General features: G+C 45.3%; 1 protein-coding gene across 2 annotated transcripts in view; it reads right to left on the bottom strand.

The window, feature by feature from the left end:
• Positions 1-19,394, bottom strand: part of MICU1 (mitochondrial calcium uptake 1) — a 109,533-nt gene that overhangs the window by 19,426 nt on the left and 70,713 nt on the right. For both annotated transcript variants that reach the window (XM_059821115.1, XM_059821114.1), the window contains one exon: positions 16,427-16,624. In XM_059821115.1, coding sequence (XP_059677098.1) covers positions 16,427-16,624 — 198 coding nt within the window. The remainder of the gene's footprint in view (positions 1-16,426; positions 16,625-19,394) is intronic.

Below are 19,394 nucleotides of genomic sequence, written 5' to 3'. Positions count from 1 at the left end.
TCCCCTCGCTCCGGCTTTCCCAATTAAAAGATGATGAAACACACCTATGGTTTAAGGATTGCCTGGGGCAAGTCAGTACATTAAGAATAACACTGTAATTTGCAATCAACATTTGCAGCCATGCAGCTGGGAGCAAGGCAGAGAAGCATGCTTTAAGCAGGATTACTTGTAAAATTCAGTGCAAACTAACTTCTGCATCTCAAATGTCACTATTGAAAACTGAGTTATCTTATTTAGTGGCACCTATTATTAAACGTTTACAGCTAGAGAATAAGCAATGGGGAAAAACGCTTATTCCTCCTGTGATTCACCTTCTCAGCTTCTGGCCCTCGGGGTTTTAGGGATTTCCTTGGTGGGAAGCTGCAGCTGGACCGGTATGTCTAAATGGCCACATCACAGATTCTTCCCCCAAGAGGTTGCCTGATGACACTTGGCACCTGCTAATCCTTTTACATTATGAAAACGAAGCATACTGGCCCAAAAGTCTCCCGGCAGGTACTACTGGTACACTTTCAACCATCACGCACGCAAGGAAAGGATGGACAGAGGTTTGCAAAACATGCAAACTCTGGGTTTGGGCAATCTGGTCTAGACCGGGCACTGGGGATTCTTCTGTACTGCAGGGAAAATACAAATCAAGCAGTGCTATTGCATCGGCTGTCAAAGACATGAGCCAAGGCAGGCGGGAAAAGCCCTTCTGGAGGCAAACCCTTCTACAGCGTCTGTTAAAAATAACTCCAATATTCAAGTACGAGGATCTCACCAGCTCTGAGCAGCAGTATCACAACGTGGAGCACAATTAGCATGCTGATGCTTGCAATATTTTTGGCGCCTGGCAAAATTTATTGCATATGAAGTAGAGCACCCATCCTACTGCCGTAGCCTGAGTCTTGATCACAGCAGTAGCAAGAGCCTCACCTGCAGCAGACCCACTGCGTGAGACTAAAGCTCTTTGCATTTATCACACAGTTGGGAGGTTGTGTTGAAGGACAAAATAAAGGTAAAACAAATCTAAGATGAAGGAACTCAAAGAACTTAATTACAAAAATCTCTAAAGTACAAAATTGTCCTGAGACACTGTGAATAAATGAACTCATTTCCCCTCCCTGTGGGCTCCAAAACTGGTTCCAACTTTTAATTTCTGCAGGTGGTCATCAGGTGCAGTGATGAGTCAAAACACCATACAAATATTATTCACAAGAAATAAAAAAGCCTGAAAACCATGGAATTAATCCTTCTTATTCCTGGTTTATCTCACTTCAAAAATGAACACCTCTAACATTAAATCGAAACACTCACAGATGCCCCAAGTCAATTCCTGGCAGCCAAGCGTTATGCTCTCCCATACACAGGCACGCAGCGGCGTTCACTGCAAAGGCCAGCCTGGAAAGGGCTGGCAAACAAGAGCTGGTCAACAACCATTTTTCAAATTCAAATATAATCACCACTGAACTGAGAAAAAGCAACGAAATCATGGCGATGGGTAAAGAAAGCTCAAATCTTGCCTCCAAGCTAGTGTCAGGTATGTTTAAATTAATTACAGAAGCGATGAACAGGGGATGTCATTTAAAGATGATGGAGAAAAAGAAAAATTTTGGTGAGAGAATGCTGCCTGTTTCTTTCTGATATGTTAGCAATCATGTTTATTCATAAAGAAATTGGGTTTCAAATGATTTGTAAGTGGAAAAACCTTGGCTTCAGCTTTATAAAAAAAAACAAACCAGCTACCCCTGACACCCCCTTTCCCACCTCCCTGTCTGGGAGCAGAGGTACCACATCTGTGCTCTCCTGCCTTCTTGAATGTCTTCTGGCCAACCGAACACAGCTCACCCATCATCTCCACTTGAAAATGAAGGAGTGTGCAAAGCCTACATTAATTTTTCTTTCAGTACTCAATACACAGCCTATGAACAGTGTTAACTGTTAAAACCCCCCAGGTATTTCAAAGGCAGGAAAACCAGCATCCTTTCCCAGGTAATCATGATCCTTTGCCTTCACGCATGTGACATGACTGTACAGGTTAGTTTTCCAGTCACTCGGGGCGGGGGAAAACCCAACCCCCCTGCCCCAAGGATAGGATGCAGGGCAGAGCACGCCGAGATTTATTACAAGCAAACAAGTCCTCTGACAGCCTTTTTCCCTTTCATATATCTTAAAGAAAGGAAAAGCACGGCTAAGGCAATCGCTCAGCCGGCATCGCAGGGTGCCAGCCAGCACAGGACAGAGCAGCTCCTGTGAGTGACACCCACCATTGGGAAACTGGGGAGGGAACTGGGGTGTGTGTGGGGGTGTCCTACCCCTCTCCAAACTGCAGCCCCAAAATCTACACACATAATGCAGATGGACCGGTGAGTCCAACACCTCTGGAGCAGCTTCCGCCCGCAGCCACTTGGTGCCAGCAGTGGATTCTGCATCCACACACCAGCAAAGATACAGTAAATAATGAAATATAACGCTCTCCAGTGTTCTTCCCACAAGCCAGGATGCTCGAGGTGCTGAAGAAATTAGTCTAAAATATAATAGGCAGTATTTTGAAATTCATTAAAAGCCAACATGACACACAAGGAAATCAAAGGCATTTATGGGAGGGTAAGAAGGCAGAAGAAATGGGGCACAGCACTTCACTCTCCCACTGCCAGCCTGACCCAGCTTCGCTAGCCCAGTCCCAGTAACCTGTCCATATACCACATTAGGATACTTTACAATCATTTAAAAGACTATGCATAATCTCAAACATGTGTTAAATACTCCCACCCCCCCAAAATAAAAAAAAAAAACACATCAGACAGGGTGAACATCTTGATGTTCCTCTATAACCTGAAATGTGGGGTAAGCTTCCTTCTAGCTTAGCTTTCCGTCTGAATAAATAACCCTACTCTCTTTGCTTCAATGAATGGAAGAAAGGCTTCAACACATGAGGAGAGCAGAAGGCAAATAAACAGACAATTTTCTCTGCTTCCACACCCCCTTCGCTGCATAACTTTATAGAAAGGCAATACAAGGATCTACTATAAAACAACAGACCCTCTGCTTCCAAACGTCACAATTTTTTTCCCAACTAATCCAGTCCACCTTCTCCTGTGGGAAATCAAATGCCAGCCTCTGAGAAGCATCCAGCCTGAACTAATTCAGGGACACCACCATGAGAAACATCTTTATTCCAAGAAAATGCTGGAACTTCTTAAACACGGACATTGGCTTCCTTTCATCTCTCCTTCTGCCACCAACAGCTGCAAGGCTCATTGCCGGGAAATGAAGCAGCTCTGATGGCTAAGGAGCCATCTGGCACGGGCAGGAGGACCTCCTCCAGGTCCTGCTTAACCGTGGAGGCGGGCCATCGCAACTGCTTCTGTAGAGTCAGGCCACCCGCCTCCATCAATGCGGACTTTTCCATTCTGGGAAACACCAGGGAAACCAGGAAAAGTTATTGAAACAGGGGTACAAACAGCATTGTGTCTCTGTGAGCATGGACCTGCAGCCGTGGTGCTCCGTAAGTCGTGGGGTAAGGGCTGAATCGCCCCTTCCAGTTCAGGCTCGGTGCGGTGGGATGCGGGGCTTCGGCTGAGACGCTGCAGTGTTTCAGAAAGAAAATATAAGATGAAATTGGTGCCTTTCAACTTGCCCCCAGGACATCCCTCCTTCAGAAAAAGGTCAGACGTGGGTACCAGACACTCCTCAGGGGAAGACTTCTCGTTCCAGCTGACTCTCCTCCCTCCTCATTAAGTTTGTCATAACCAATAGCGTTAATATGGGAAACTTCTACCTAAAACCCCAGTGCTGAAACCCTGTCTAATCAGAGACTGCAAATATAAAAAACTGCTTAAAAAGAGAGAGTAGTGTATTTTCATTGCCGCTACCAGACCAAACCATGCTCAAGAGAGCACCACCGGCTCCGCAATTGCCCGAGGAAGGATGCCAGAGCACCAAAACCTTTGGAGAGGGCTTAGCATCACCATACAACCCGTGAATAGATGTAAAAACCCTCATGCTTGAGAAGCAGAATTTCTTACCCTTCCTAACCTGGCATCGCATTTTTGGTCTGTATGCTGAACTACGGCTTATTTTCTTTTGCTTGCTTTGTTTGCTGAAGAAGATTGTTAAAATAACCATCACGCCTTTCCAGGGGCTGCACTTGGCATACATTCAAATAGCATTTAAGATCAACCAAAATCAGCAAGAGCCTCGAAGCCCATCGACGCGAGAGGGAAATACCCAGTGGAAACGTGGCGCAGCACAATGAAAACGCAGCTCGGACTTTTCCTAAAGCAACACCACAAGAAAAAGCAGTGGCACCTCCCAGGCTGCTTACCAATTACCTCCATGGTGCAGCCTTTCCAGCAGCCCCGGGGTGCCAGGATGGGGAAAATCAGCTCGGTCTGTGCTTTGGGACTTGAATCTATATTCCTCAGACTTATCCCACGACGGGAATACCAACTGCTGAGCCGCATGGACAAAGCAATACTCTGGACTGCTTTTTCTGCAATTTTGTCCATACCTATCAGTGCATGGGTTCGTCCGAGAGTTACTGCATGGCTTTGCTAGTCTGTAAACACCGGGAAAGAATATAAAACATGGTCACACCAGTTTTACAAGGGATTTTAAACACAAATACTACAAAGCATAGTACTCCTGCTGTGCAAGAATCAGCATCTTCAGCTTATGAGGTTTTTATTTTTCAGAGATATTCCTAAACCCACCTTCTGTAAATTTCACGTAGATATTGAATTTCAAACTAGCTGCACCCAGGCATCCCAGCAATATAGTTTATCCTCTTTGCACACTCGTATTAGCAAAACTTCTAGCTATACTTTAACAGGCTCTTAAATTTCTAGGAAGGCTTCTCCTAAAAACCAATCAAACTATATATTCCCTAAAATCTCAAAACAAGCATCTAAAAAATAAAGGTGCATATGTGCCACATTTCCAATTGAGATAGCAAAAAAAATAATCTGCAAGGGCTTTTGGAAGGAGAGAAGAGTTGAGGGATGATTTTTGAGCTTATTTATGCTGGTTAAACAAACATCAATAGCAGAAATATTGCTAATACTAATTCTGTCAGGTTTAGGGGTAGTTGAAAAAGGTGACCTGTTCTGAGAGCCACAGTGTGTGTAATAAGGAATCAAAAGGGTCTGGAAAATAATGATTTGTAGGGTAATATTCGGATTCACAATATATGACCCTTTAAAGTGGTATTTGCTCAAAGCTTTATTTGACAGGCTGTAATACATTATTTATCTGCTAACTACTGCAGCACTGGCTCTGTTTACTGTTCTGGAGAAGCAGGCTGCCAGGATCTCTTGTCAAGTGGCATATACAACTATGACAGAGGAAGGAAAAAGAAAAGGGGAAAAACACTGAACATCTTCCTAAATCCCAGCAACCTCCTCCGTCCAAAAAAAATTAACAGATTTGGGAGTAAGCTGTGGTGTTTGCACAGACACCAAATAACTGCCAAAAAAGACAGAAAGACAAAAGTTTCTAAAGGCTTTTTGTTTGGAAAGATCAAAGGTCTCAGAATATTAATTTTTTTTTTTTTTTTTTGTTAATTATGCTGAAAGATTCCAGTGCACATGGATCTAAACCACTGGGTTTTGCAAGGCTAGGTTGGAGGGGCTTTGAGCAACCTGGTCTAGCGGAAGGTGTCCCTGCCCAGGGCAGGGGGGTTGGAACTAGAGGTCTTTAAGGTCCCTTCCAACCCAAACCATTCTGGGATTCTATAGAAGGTGAAGGCCAGCCCGCTCCAGATACAGCCTGATGTACTGCGCCTGCAAAAAGCCACTGGATGGGATCAACAAAGCCCAATTATATCATTTGGTAAAGAACAGTCAAAGAAACAGCTCTAAAAGATTATCAGAGCTACCAACAGCAGGAGAAATAGAAAATGGAAGGATGCGGAGGAGGAAATGCTGAACCCAGCCTGAACCATTGTGCACAGGCTGTTCTGGGCATCACCCTGCAATGCTGGGCAGCGCAAAGCCGAGCCGCCCGAGGAAGTTGGTCCAGAGCTGGATAACCCACACAGAAAAGCAAACCACGACCACCACAACCCACCTCCGATGCCTGGAGCAGGCTGAGAGGCTCCCTGCCTGCAGCGCTGCAGCAGCTCCTGCTGCGGCGTGCTGCAAGACCAGCTGTGCCGAGCTGGCACGCTGCCTGCTGCTGATGGCAGTCCTGGCTCCACCGGGGACAGGCAGGCAGCACTGCAAAGTCCTCAAGTTTGGAAACCACTTCTGAGCCTTGTTAAAACTAGCCAGAGCATCTGTATTATTTAATTGCCCATTAACTCGCTCCCCTACCTGATCCCCTGGACTCAAATACGGGTTGTACAGCTGGACCAGGTCAGGAAAAATGCTCCCAATGCTACCAGCAGCAGCTTGCTTCTCTTTTTTATCTTAAAAAAAACATATGAAAGAAAAGGGAGCTATTTTCACACGAGAAAAATCCAATCTTCCGAACGCTTTCCCTGTTTGCACTTTCCCTCTGCTCTCCGAGCGCAGCTTAAGTGAATACATAGCAGCCAGGTTAAAAATGTACGTCTGTCAGGAGCAGTGCAATCCCAGCAGACCAGGTGTTTGACAGATGCTTTTGAGATTTCATTGACCTTGGCATGCCACTGCTGCCTGCAAGGGGAAAAAATTAATTCCAATCACCAGCAACTTGTTACTCTTTAATGAGCAATTAAAAAGAGGTTATGTAAAGTTGGCCACACCTGAAATTAATCCTCATGAATCAAACTAACTTCTTGCCAGCTCTGAAAAGATATGCATTTTCAAATTTCATGCAGTGGAGGAATGAAAGGAAGGAAACGTAAAGGAGAGGAATCAGTAATACTAAGGGGAAAGGACACGTCTGATAAATTAAAGGGAACACTTGCCTGACCGCTGCGACGGAGAGGGGAAAGAGACCAGCAGCCACCTCCCACTGCTGCTCTCCAGACCTGGCTGCACTACTGCCATTCCTGCCCTTGACAACGCTCCCTGTACCTCTGCACGAGGAATGGAGCAGTTTTTCCATCTTACAGGCTCACTGAATGAGAAAAGACCAAAGTTCAGAAGTAGTACAAGCTCCCAGCCCCCCCGCAGGGATACCCCCAGGATGGCGGAGCCATGAGTATCAGAGCCAAACCGTTACTCTGAAAAACACAAATAAAAATCTCCATGGAACCGATAAACACAATTTTATTAAGAAATATAGCTCTCTTACTGCCTGTTACAAGTTTACACTGCTTCTGCTTGACCTTGGCATTCAATTTGCCAAGAAAAATAAGTTTGCAGCAGTTTGACTCAGCCTAGCAGGGAAAAGCGAGTGTTTGCATCCTGCTCCCACGTCCTTAATGCACCAACGGAAGCGAAGTCGGGAGCTGAAGCACAGACAGCAACACATGGAGGTGCGGAACAGCTCTGTCTTCGGAGCTTGAAAGGGGAAAAAGAGCAAGAAGACTAAAGCGTTTGTTCATATAGCAGAAGGACAAGGCAGAAGTCAGATACCTGCTACAGGAATTGCTCATCGGTAACTTCCCAACCAGCGATTTTAGCCTGCTGTTAGCATGCAGAACTCGATTTGTATTTATTTTGGGTCATGCTTAAGAAGCTGGCTGACATTCTCACCCAAGGAAGCACAGCAAGCCCATTGGGTGATAAATGTTTTGTTTTTTTCTGTGATTAATAAAACACATTGCCCACGCTCCCGTAGTCACTGTACTTGAGGGTCCATGGGAAGATGGAAAACATGCAGCCCTGAACATCTGCTTTGCTTTTTGTCAGCTAATCAGGACATTGCAAATGCCTCAGCAACGGCTCTGCAATAACAAAACAAAGTCGCAGAAGCTTATTAGATGGTTCCTGCCTTTGCCACCTCGCTAACAGCACAAAACCCAGCACCAGCACAAAATCCTGCTCATGTGCCGAGCTTGCCGGTCATGCTGGCATTGGTCCGAAGCCTTCCTCTGTATGGGGCTTATACACCCAGGTACATCACCCAGCTAACGCAGCCACATGGCTGCAGTCCCAACACCACGTTCATGCAGATGTCGCCAGCCTCTTGCCCGTCAACTTTTGGGACTACCTGGCTCTTGGTTAATCTCATTGTGCACACATGAACAAAAGCATCTATGCTAACTAGCTTATCCCTTCTACTTTATGGACTTGGCGATACAAACCTTCACACCCACTCTTGCGGCACTGTAATTAATCAAAATACCACTCTTGGGATTTTATTTGCAGGGGTCCTACAAAAGGCTCCGCTGCCTGCGTGAGCGCAGGGCTCAGCACACTGCACTGCAGGAGCTCGGGAGCGGATTTACACACACTTCATAAACCAAAGGAGCCTGTTGTTACAGAGCAAAACCCTCTACTGCTACTAACGATGCAATAAATAGAAATGCCAATAAAATCCTCAAACGGCTTCCCCTGCAGAGCCGCTGCATCAACCACATTTAAGTCACCCAGTTCAAATACAAGCAAAGCAGCAGCATATACCATAGCGGTGTTTTCTCATCAGGTATTGCAATGGTTGCTTTAATTAGTCCATGAAGCACCCATCCCAAATGAGGAGATGGCAAAGCTGCTCCTGCACGCTCGAGCGATGTCCCAGCAATGCTCACAAGCAGCTGCAGCACCTCAATGTACATGTATTGTCACACCCATGCCCGCTTCACTGGCACGCTTCTGGGCCGCTGACTATTTTGGTCTGCTGACCACAGGACGTTCTCAGCTTGATGCTGGGTACTTGCTTGCGTCACTGCCCTTAACCTCAGCGTGTTAATGCCAGTCGTAGCACTGCAACTGCTCACTTGTCACTGCTGATGGAGCAGACTCAAGTTACAGCTAGGACACGGTTTAAGAAGTGGCTCCCTGAGCGCTTTTACTTGATTTCAATCCAACAGGTATGTTGAAGATGACCACACAGACAGACGCAGTCTTCCCGTGCTCACGTAGGCTGAGTATGGCGTTGACTGAAGCAGAACCCAAGGGCCAGTGCACCTATCGCTCCCTGAAGCACACCAGTTAGCACCCCCAGGATGTCTCATCAAGCATTTCACAGCTGACATGCAGATGCTTCATGATCCTGATGCTTTTATGATCCTGAGCCCTCCTAAACCACCCCGCAGCTGATACCTGACTCTTCCTCCACCTTCCAGAGTGAAGCACTGGAAGGGCTTGATTTCTCCAGCACAGACAATTTTCCCACTCACTTTTGCAGCCTGTACTGGGGAGGAATTAGTTAGGAATAGTGTTTATTGCATCTTCTGATAGAAGCACGAAGCACAGCTTTTGGTACCTCGCCCGTGACAGTGAACCACCCACCCACCTGCACTCTCCCTTCTTAATGAAAAAAGGGACTGAAATTCAACCTGTCTTGTATTTAAACTAAACTTCCCTGGTGCACATTTAAGCCTCTCATTACCTGCTCTGCCGTTACTGATTGATGAAAATTACTTGCCTCAGCCTTCTTTATAGTGACTCCTCATGTTTACTGAGACAGTTATATCTCCCTTCTGTCTTTCCTTTAAGCTGCACATGCCATGGCCTCATAACTTATTCCTATTTTCCAGATTTTTTTCCATACTAACATCCCACTCTGAATTCTTACCAAGTCTTTGGCCAACGCTAGTCAAAAACTGAATGCCAGCTTTTCCCCAAACCCTGAGACTTTAAGGTCAACCTGAAAGCTTTATGTGACCCTTTCCATTCACACACCAAGACAAAAGCAGGCTGCCAGAAGCTTTGAATACCATCAAAAACAGGATGAGCTGTCCAAATAATTTCAACTACCTGCCTAGAAATTCCCAGCTTACATATGTATCCTTAACTACAGAGTTCCCTGACATGAAACTATTCATGGTGATCATATGATCCCATTTTTAACTGGAGATGTCACAAAATTCTGTCATCCACAACACCCTCATGGCTATTCATCACAAAGTCATGGTCATCAGCCTTATTTATATTTCCTAAAACTTCTAACACATTAAACACGGAAGAGGGAGTATATAGATCTGTGGGAATAAACCTGATAAATCCTCTCTCCTTGGCACTAAACCCGTCAGGGTTTGTCCATCCCTGACTCTGGGGGGGAGAAATCCTTCACATCAATTTCCTCTTCCCTTCCACAGCTGTTGTTTAAAGGTTATTGGCTATCAACATACCTTGAAGCTAAAGTCAGGGGATGACAATGGTGACACAGACCCAGAGCATGTGCTCTCAGACTTGGATTGAGACAGGTATGATCTCCAAGACATCCCATCCACTGACTCTTTCATTCCCAACCTGCCTCTGCCAGATAGGATTGACCAAGAGAAAGAGGTTCAGGCTGAACTTGGTATGTAATAGCACAAAGGGACAACGGGGTAGCAGAGGACCACCGCAGGAGGTCTCCCCTCGGTAAACAGATCTGATCCTCCATTGCCGTCTCCCATGTCTCTCGGCTTCATAGCATCCATCCTGCAGCTGCACAGGCAGTCTGCAAGTGCACATATATTTGGTCTGTTGTCTTAGCAGAGAAGCAGCTCCTAGGCAACACACCAGAACACAAATGTAAAAGCCAAGCTGCTCCGGGTTTTTCTTTGGTTACCTAAAAAGCCTCCGCTTTTTAATTGTACTTTCAGCTTATTAATATTGCCCTCCCTGCTCTAATTCTGTGCTTTCTCTATTCCCTCTCGCTGCAGCCCCTGTTTGCCCTTCACCACCCCCGGGGCTTGGACTGCCTCCCTCCCACTGCTCACGGCCCCGCTACAGTGCTTGTGCTCCCGGGGGCAGAAGCATTCAAGCCGTGCGGTACACGTTACCAAGCCTGCGTCCTCCCGATGCTGCATCCCCACCTCACCTTCCCACTGAATCGCCCGTCCTCTGGGATAAACAGAGGACCAGTGAGGCGCATTTTAGGTTTTCTGTATTTAACGATCAGCCCATCCTCCCCTCCTTCCCCATGGCACACTGAATGGTTTCAAAGCATATCTTTTAACACCTCGTACCACAGCTCCACTGGTGCATCCCAGGTGACTCAAACCATCCTCAATATGTTTGGACATCAGAGATGCCCCAGTGACAGACACCTCGGGTAAGCGCTGCAACCAGGCCAGGAAATCACTAACAAAGAACCCAACCAATTTTTGTATCTGCCATTAATTGCCCCATTAAAGAGACAACTTCACAACCGCTGGTTTGGCTTTTCATATGTAAGGGCCATGTGAAGGAAGAGAAAGCAAGTAAAGGATTAAAGGAGAAGATATAGATACGCAACTAGATATAGAACTGACAAAACTATCTATGTATACAAAATCCATTACAGGACGCAGAGAAGGAGGAATTTGTAAGAAAAAAGGGAAAATGTAACATCCCCCATCATGGTTCCCACGGTGGCCAGGCCAGCAGTGAAGCTGACAGTGAGCGGATCAGCAGGTAAAGGACAACTTTGTGAGACAACTCAGCTAACCATGACAGAGACTGCCATAAGGGTGACTTAAAATGAAAATGTCTTGTATAAGTTCAATAGCATATTGACCTCCCAAAAGTCCAAGGTTTGGGCCCTTCCTTACAAAGCTTGGGCAATCGGACACTGCCAGACTTCATTTTTCAGGCCAGGCAAAACAATTTAAGTTACTCTTTTCTTTCACCTAAATCACTGCAGCAGATACAAAGATACACGACTCATTACTGCAAACTTTGTTGCCTATGTTAACAAACCACTGGAAATCTGTATCAGTCTGCAAGCCCATACGAAAACAAAGCAGAACCCAAAAAATCTTGAGTAAGCTGGTAACAACCCAGTAGTTTCTAATACTTGGTACAGGATTAACTCAGATAGCAACTACTCCAGCACTGGGACTCAGAACAGAAAGGCACTTACAGACTCAAGTTACTACCCTAAAACCAGATTGCAAAGCATTATAAATGCCTTCTGAAACCAGAATATTTGTTAAGACAGGGTTGAGATCCAAAAAGATCTAGGACTTTCTAATGGGATATGTGCAGATGGAAGAGCATCTGTCACTCCTCCTTCATAAAAACGCAACCAAGCAGCAATTGTATCTGCATTGGTCATGAAAACAGGAATTTCCAGGGTAAAGAAGTTACTCTCACATGACCTCTCACAGAACAGACACATGAAATAAGTGATTTTCTGGATGGCAGCAATGACGTGTGGTACCTTTGCCATATTCTCACAGAATCCCATTTTACTTCCCTTTGCTCCAGTGCTTGGAAGACCTTTTGCTTGGGACAGACTGCTATTGGGGCATCCTTGGGTAAACAACGATCTGTGAAGATCCCTATGTTTAAGCATAAGGGTACACATCTGCACGATGATCTGACTCTTCAACCTATCTGGCAAGCTCCTCCATGGGAAGCTGCATCCCACCGCCTCGAAGCGTAGACCCCAGATCACACCAGACTGAGACGTGGGGTTGCTCAAAGCTGTGCAGCACAACCTTACCTCTCCAGCCATGGCATCGCCCGCCAGGAAGACAGCCCCACACCTACAAGGCGTAGGGCTGGATTAGTACCTGCTTCACCAATTCAGCTGAGAACAAATGCCCTCCGTGAGCAGCTGTCAGGGAAACAATGTACTATAGAAATCTCACTGCAGTCAAACGGAAAAAAAATTCTTTACTAAGGTCTTACACCATAGGCACATATCCCACTGCTGGCAGAAAGAGACCTAGGGAAATAAAAGACAACTAAATATGGAGATTAAATCATTGCTATTAGCAGGTTTTGGGTTGCCTTTTAGGGGTGATGCGGATGCAGAGAACAAAGGGCTAACACATCTTTTCTACACGCACTTACAGAATCATAGAAAAATTTAGGCTGGAAGAGACTCACGGTCTGGCTGGGTCTCCTCTTGGTCCACCAAGGACACGGGAATATCTAGGACAGACACTAAAAAGCAGAAATAGCATAAACGATGATGTCAAGTCCTATTCATCTTTCTAACTCACAGAGTACTTTCACTCCAAAAAAAAAGCAAGCACCGTTCGAGCGCAATATCGCCCATGCTAACAGGACACATTATAGCTGCAGAGCCTGTCCAGACAAACTTGTCACCGTTTGCCACACTAAGCGACAAGAAGAAAGGAAGCCTTTCCATAGGCACTAATGCAAGGCAGCGTGAACGCAGTAATAAAACGGCGAGGACTTTGCTGGGAGCTTGCCCCATTGGGCGGGTTGGTTCCCGTGGCTCAGCCTTAGCTAAGCTGGGCCACCCCGCAATGCAACAAGGAGGCCAGGGCTTCCTCAAAGTAACCAAACCACAAAAAGTTGTAATAAGCCGTTAAAAGCTTCTCCTCTCCCTCTGGCTGTGGTTACTTTTCTCATCCTTCCCTTCCTGCAACTGAGCTGATTGCCGAGTTTCCATAAAATGATAGAAAATGAACTTGCATCAAAAAAATAAGCAGAAGGGAAGAAGAAAACACCAGGCCATGGTTACTTAAACATGCTGTCAGCACTTCAGCCATAAGGAACATTGACATGTTCAGGGCTTTGTCTGATCTAATTCCTCTGAGAAAGTTTCTGCTCGATCTTAACAAGCGATATGCACGAGTATTTTGATAAGAAAAAAAATGACCCAAAATTAGTAAGAGGAAAGCAGGTTCAGATGGCCAAAACCTATTGTTCCACCTTCACAGTCCGCAGAAGAAACCAGCTCTCAAGTCTATCAATGGCAGATAGGCCTGGATCCTGAGCCGAAGGGAAAACAGCTTTAAAAAAGGTCTTACTTAAAGTAGATTTCTTTTGGAAGAGAGAAAGCAAGCACCCCAATTCGAGAACAAAGGCACCATGTCACACGGGGGCTGCACCAGCCCTAGGAGATATTCTTCAGACCTGCTTACGGTGCATATCCCCAAAGCCTTTTCTGAAGTTCAGACACCAAACACAAACAAAAAACGCTTTTCAGATTAACAACCCAGCTTCACACCATGTACTAATTTTGCTAAGCCAGCAAAGGATGAGTCGATGAGGGTACAAGAGTTCAGCTGAGCCCCTGGCAGATCTGCCACCAGCTCTTTTCTGCTCCTTCTTGTCCACTGCTATCACAACAGCCAAGCCAAGCGAAGGATCCAGAGATGATCTGCATGGGCAGTTGAGCACATGGCTGATGAAGGACCACTGTGCTCACAGGCTCATTACCCAAACAGACACATAAAACTAAGGAAGCCGTTAAAAATCAGCTACGTGAGTTACCTGATGCTCTGTAGCACAGTATTTCCTAGAGCCACTTCTCACATTCTTCTGATTTGCCTGGGTCAAGGTAAATACTTGAGGGATGTCTCTTCTCTGAATTACCCTGTTTTTAAAGTGGCTGAGTTCATTAGAGCACTCCCTGGAAAAGGAGCAACGCAAACCCACTATACGCTTGCATGAAAAGCCACTTAACCATGAACAAACACATCAAATGTGAAGCAAGGAGAGAAGGTGGGAGATAATGTCAAAAGAGATAAAAGCAGAAGAGGAGAGGCCACATTGCATAATGCTGAGGACAGAAATAGGCCTGTATTGCCTAAATTGATGAGAACTATGAACAGAAAAATCAGGTGCTTTAGTATGATGAACTCAGGAAAAAATTAAGTTGGGCAGAACAGAACTGTTAGCTTTGCACAGACCATTTTTTCAGTTAAAATGAGTATCAAAAATGCTGAGCACAGCATGGTACTGTGTTCAAGAGTGCTGTCAGGAATTCAGTAATGACGCATTTCTGATATTCATTAACTTACCAAGACATAAATACCTTGTACTGTCCCCAATTAATAACTAACTTTTTAGAAAGGCAACTAACATTCACCAGAAAGTGAATCGACTGAACACAATCTACTGAAATCACTAAAACCTAAATTAATACTAACCTGTTGCAGGAGGAAAATAAGAACAAGTGCCATTAAACTGAAAAAAACCCATTGCTTCTTAATGAGCTAAGTGGGGACCCATGGAGGGAGCACAGGACTCCAGCACAGGGTCAGGAATAACACTTCAGTGCCTCCTCATTGCCCGTCCCTGGAGCGAACATGGCAGTGGGAAACCGGAGCAGGATGGCAAACGAGGATAAAATAATGTCTATTTCTCTTCCCTTTGTGTTTCAGCTTATGTTTCTTAACCTTAAAAAGTATTGCGTTTGTTTTCAATTTGCAGAGGCATTGAGGAATCGACACTTTCCGGTTCAAGAAGAACATTTTCTTCAACCAACCTATTCTCCCTGCAAACACAGAGCCACCCCACCTGCTTTAATGACCAGTTACATGAAGTCAGCAAACCAGACAATTACCTTCACAAAAAAAAAATTAGTCCTTGGGTCAGTTTCTTACTTAGATTCGTAAAACTCCAAATAAAAAAGGGAAAAAATTCATGTCAAGTTCACAACAACTGACTTACTAGGAACTTAATAAAAAGCTGTTCATTAGCTGGATCACACATCCTGAGCACATGGATGTTCATACATCAGACTGAAGCGATAGCGAACTCCGAATACTGTTGTCTTAACAGGTTATGGTTGGGGGTGGGGTGGGGGGGATGCGTGTGCACAAATCCTCGTTTCTGATGCAAATAAAAGCCTGGCTGTGCTCAAGCCAGGTCGAACCTTTGAGCCTGCTGCAGAGAAGGGCACCTTTTCTAGTTTAACTGAGTCAGCTCTGCTTGAGAGGCTGAGACACAAACCAGAGTCCCCCGTTGCTGTTCTTGTACTCACTTTATTCAAAAGAACCAAATTTTGAAGCTGGATGCTTAAATTCAGGCTATGTGACTTGGAACAGGAGATTGGGAGCTGCTGTTAACTCATGGTAATGCAAAGAAAAAAAGAGAGACCTTGAATTCAATTGAAAGGTAAAAGACTCAAAAGAGATGGACAATATTTCTTATAAAGTACATTAATCCAGGAGTGAATAATGGAGGTCACATAACAGAGATCACCTATTTAGCAGAATTCAATCAAGGCTCGAACATTTACATAGCAGAAATATTCAGAATAATGAAGCAAACAAGAAGGTGAGGACAACAGCAAAGATGAAGAGCTTTAGGGATGTAATATTCCCTGGTCCTTTAGGGCACAGCTCACTCATTAGGACTGAGACAAACCTCCCTCGGTAAGGTAGCAACAGACCACTCACAACCTCTATTGTTTTTTTTCTAAAGCATCTCATAATCATCTCCATCAGCAGTGCCAAGGCAAGCACCACATGGAGCGACATGCACCGGGGATGTGCTGGCTGCTGCTGCAACTCCACAAGAGCAGCTACCGACAAGAGCTGGAAATGTTCCTGGGGAGCACCAAAATGATCATCAGAAACTTAACAACAGGTTTGATCTGTGAGTGCTATGAGCCACAGCTGTAATAATTCCCTCTGAACCCTTCCCACACTCTTGCTCTTCCTCCAGAAACCACGTCATGCAGCACAGTCCACGCTGCACTGCCCTCCCCCGTACGTAAAAATAACCCAAACCTCGAGCTTCAGAATATCGTGCTGCAGTTTGCGCTGGAAGTCGAGGAAGTGGGAGATGGTCAGCTTCCCCTTCAGATCCGCCCCAAAGAAGTATGTTGTCAGTGCAGAGCTGAAGCCAGTTTTTAGGGTGTTTCCAGTTGTAGACCGGTCTCTGTGGCGCATGCCCATGCTGGTTTGGGAGCGAATGATGCTCTGGACCTAAAAATAAGAGGGAAGATGTCAGCATCAAAACAACCACTGGAACTTATACTAGACAAGTAGCAGTATGAGGTACTCCAAGCTCAGCTGTGCCATCCTCTTTTTTTTCCCCCCTGAAATAATTCTTAAAACACATGACAATTTAAAAATTTGGCTGAACTTAGGCTTCGGTTTTTTCAGCCCTCTTTCTTAAAAGAGAAGTACAAAATGCTTAGAATGAGTTTTAAGACACAATTCACCCAGCTGGCAGATGAGCATTTTAGCGCTGATCCTCCGCCTGGTCAGCAGAGAGCAGCTTGTTCCCAGTGAAGTTGCAGGAGGAGAGAAAGCCGCGGCAACCTCCGGGAAGACAAAAAAAGCCTGCACAGGTTTTGGAGCTTCCACTCCTGCTTTACCGCACATCCTCATCAGTTCACACCAACTCCAGTTAGCTCACATCAAGTTTCCTTTCCCCTTGTGCACAAACCAGGGGGTTTTCTACCCAAATGCACCCCCCTCCTTGCTGCCTGCTGCTCTCTGCCGTGGCTGGAAGTTGCTCGCGGGGGCTGACCCACCCAGAGCAAAGGGTTTTCCAGAAGTCCCGCAAGGCAGCATCAGCCCAAACACAACCCCAGCGGCAGCGCCGGCAGAGTAACAAGTAATGCAGAAGTTTCTGAGTTACCAGCAGACTGGGATATTTGCATGAAGACAGCCGAGTGTGAAAGCACACATTATAACAGCGATATCTCAATGTTTTTAACAAACTATGCAGGCGAAGAGCCTCCTCCTCCCCTGAGCTCTCAGCAGCGCCCTGTACCTTCTTCGAAGGCACTGCTCAACTTGAGTGGGTGCTACAGGACAGGGCAAGGATGTGCAGGACAACTCCCCTACCTCCTACAATACGGCAAAAGGTTGAACTTGAAGGATGCGACAGCCTGAAAAATCCAACAATGTGTTATTCTAAGGGTCCTGTGCTAATTTAAGGGGCAGCCAAGCCAAATGCACACTCACCTCCTTTCTCCATCCCGAAGTATCCCCACTACCCCTCCCCAGCACTTGCCCGTCTGAAAGACTATTGCAGTGACATGAGAAGCCAGGGTTATTCTCTGCATAGTAGCTGATCTCTTCCAACAAGGCAGAGGATTCATATTAAGGACAATGAGTGCGAGAAAGGAGGGAAAAAAAAGCCAATCGACGTGTTGCCCAGCACTCAGCCTTGATAGCACGGGCTTCCCGAAGCTCCAGCAAATACCACTGCTTTGTCTTCAGCCTCTTCCTCCCGCTGACAAAAGTTGGAAGGGAGGAAGAAAAACAGCTGCCAAGAGCTCCAGCTGTCAGAAGGATGCCAGAACCTCGTTATTGCGGTGTACGATGTGTTCAATTTTTTCCTAACAAGAGAGTGAGTGCTGGAACAACCCCAAAGGGGATACTCTGGAGGAGAACACCGCGTGTTGCTGCTGGGCTCACCTCGCTTGAAATGCTGCCTCTGAACAACAGAATACTGGCTATTCTTCCACTACAAAGAAAATCAAATCAAGTCAGGGGAAAAAAAAAAAACAGAAAAAAGGTTTTGGGTTTTTTTTTTCCCTTTGAAATATGCACTGTGATGTGAGGAAGGATTTTTGCACTGTAAATAGCAACTCCTTTTGCTTGGTGCTCCACTTCAACTGCGAGCTCTGCATGCACATTTTGGAGACAAATATTTATAAACTGTCTGAAGCAATGCAGTTTATGACCAGCTTGGAAAACTGCCCCTGTTTCTGCAGAAGCAAGTGTTTACCACACTGCAGGCTGTTCAATAGAGCATCTTTTCCCGGATGTTATTTATACAGCATCCTACACCCCTCTTCTTCTCTCCCCATCTATAACAAGTATCAGACAGTTTGAAAATCCATCTGTGGGCACTGAAGCCAAAATTATTCAGCTGGTCCTTATTTTGGGTAATCCTTCTAATACCCAGAAAGGCAGGCAACCACTGCAAGAAGTTGTCTTCCAGGCCAACCAGTGCTGTCCTCCCACACGGTTCATCGATCATACGAGGATGGGAAGCACAGAGATGCTTCACTGTCTTTTGTACGTATTTCAGCCTAACTGTTCATGATCTGTTTCATCTTCTGCACCAGACAAGAGGAAAAAAAATAAAAAAATCAATTAAAATAGTTAATGGTTTGAAGAGAAGTCACAAGCAACACTGCCTGTGAATTTACTACTTTTCATCTGACTTTTTAATTAAAAATAGAAGAGTAAACTAACAATTTACATGCTGCAGGATGACAAGTTGAAGATGATACTGATGCAGGCACCAAACTATTCAGTGCTATGCACTAACCATATACATCAACTGGAAAAAAAAAATCTGAGGCTCTTCAATGAGGCCTGAAGAAATCCAGTATTTTTTTATTAGGTAGTTAAAGCCTCTGACTTATTCGCATATTAGCTAAATTACTGCAAGTAATTTTCTGTCTTGATGAACACTCTTAAGGTTTTTCAGACATTAATGAGAAGAGGGATCTGCTCTTGCCTGTCTCCAGAGATGACATGTGAAAGAGGAGTGAGAATTTCATTGCCACTTGCTCACAGCCAGCAGGGACGGGCCACTGCTTCTGTGACAACCCTTTTCTTTGCCTCCTTTTTCTTCCTATTCTCCCCCAAACGATGTTGCTCTTTCAAACTGATACCACCTCTAGTAGCATATTCCCCTGAAAGGGTCAGTTCAGCTGCCCCTGCCAGGTAAGATGGTTTTTTCCATAAGGAGTGAAAAAGAGTATTTATCATATAAACTATTGTGTGT

The sequence above is a fragment of the Gavia stellata genome, chromosome 9, assembly GCF_030936135.1.
Source record: "Gavia stellata isolate bGavSte3 chromosome 9, bGavSte3.hap2, whole genome shotgun sequence".
NCBI lineage: Eukaryota > Metazoa > Chordata > Aves > Gaviiformes > Gaviidae > Gavia > Gavia stellata.
Note: the sequence above shows the minus strand (reverse complement) of the source record. Positions and strands in the feature narration are given on the sequence as shown.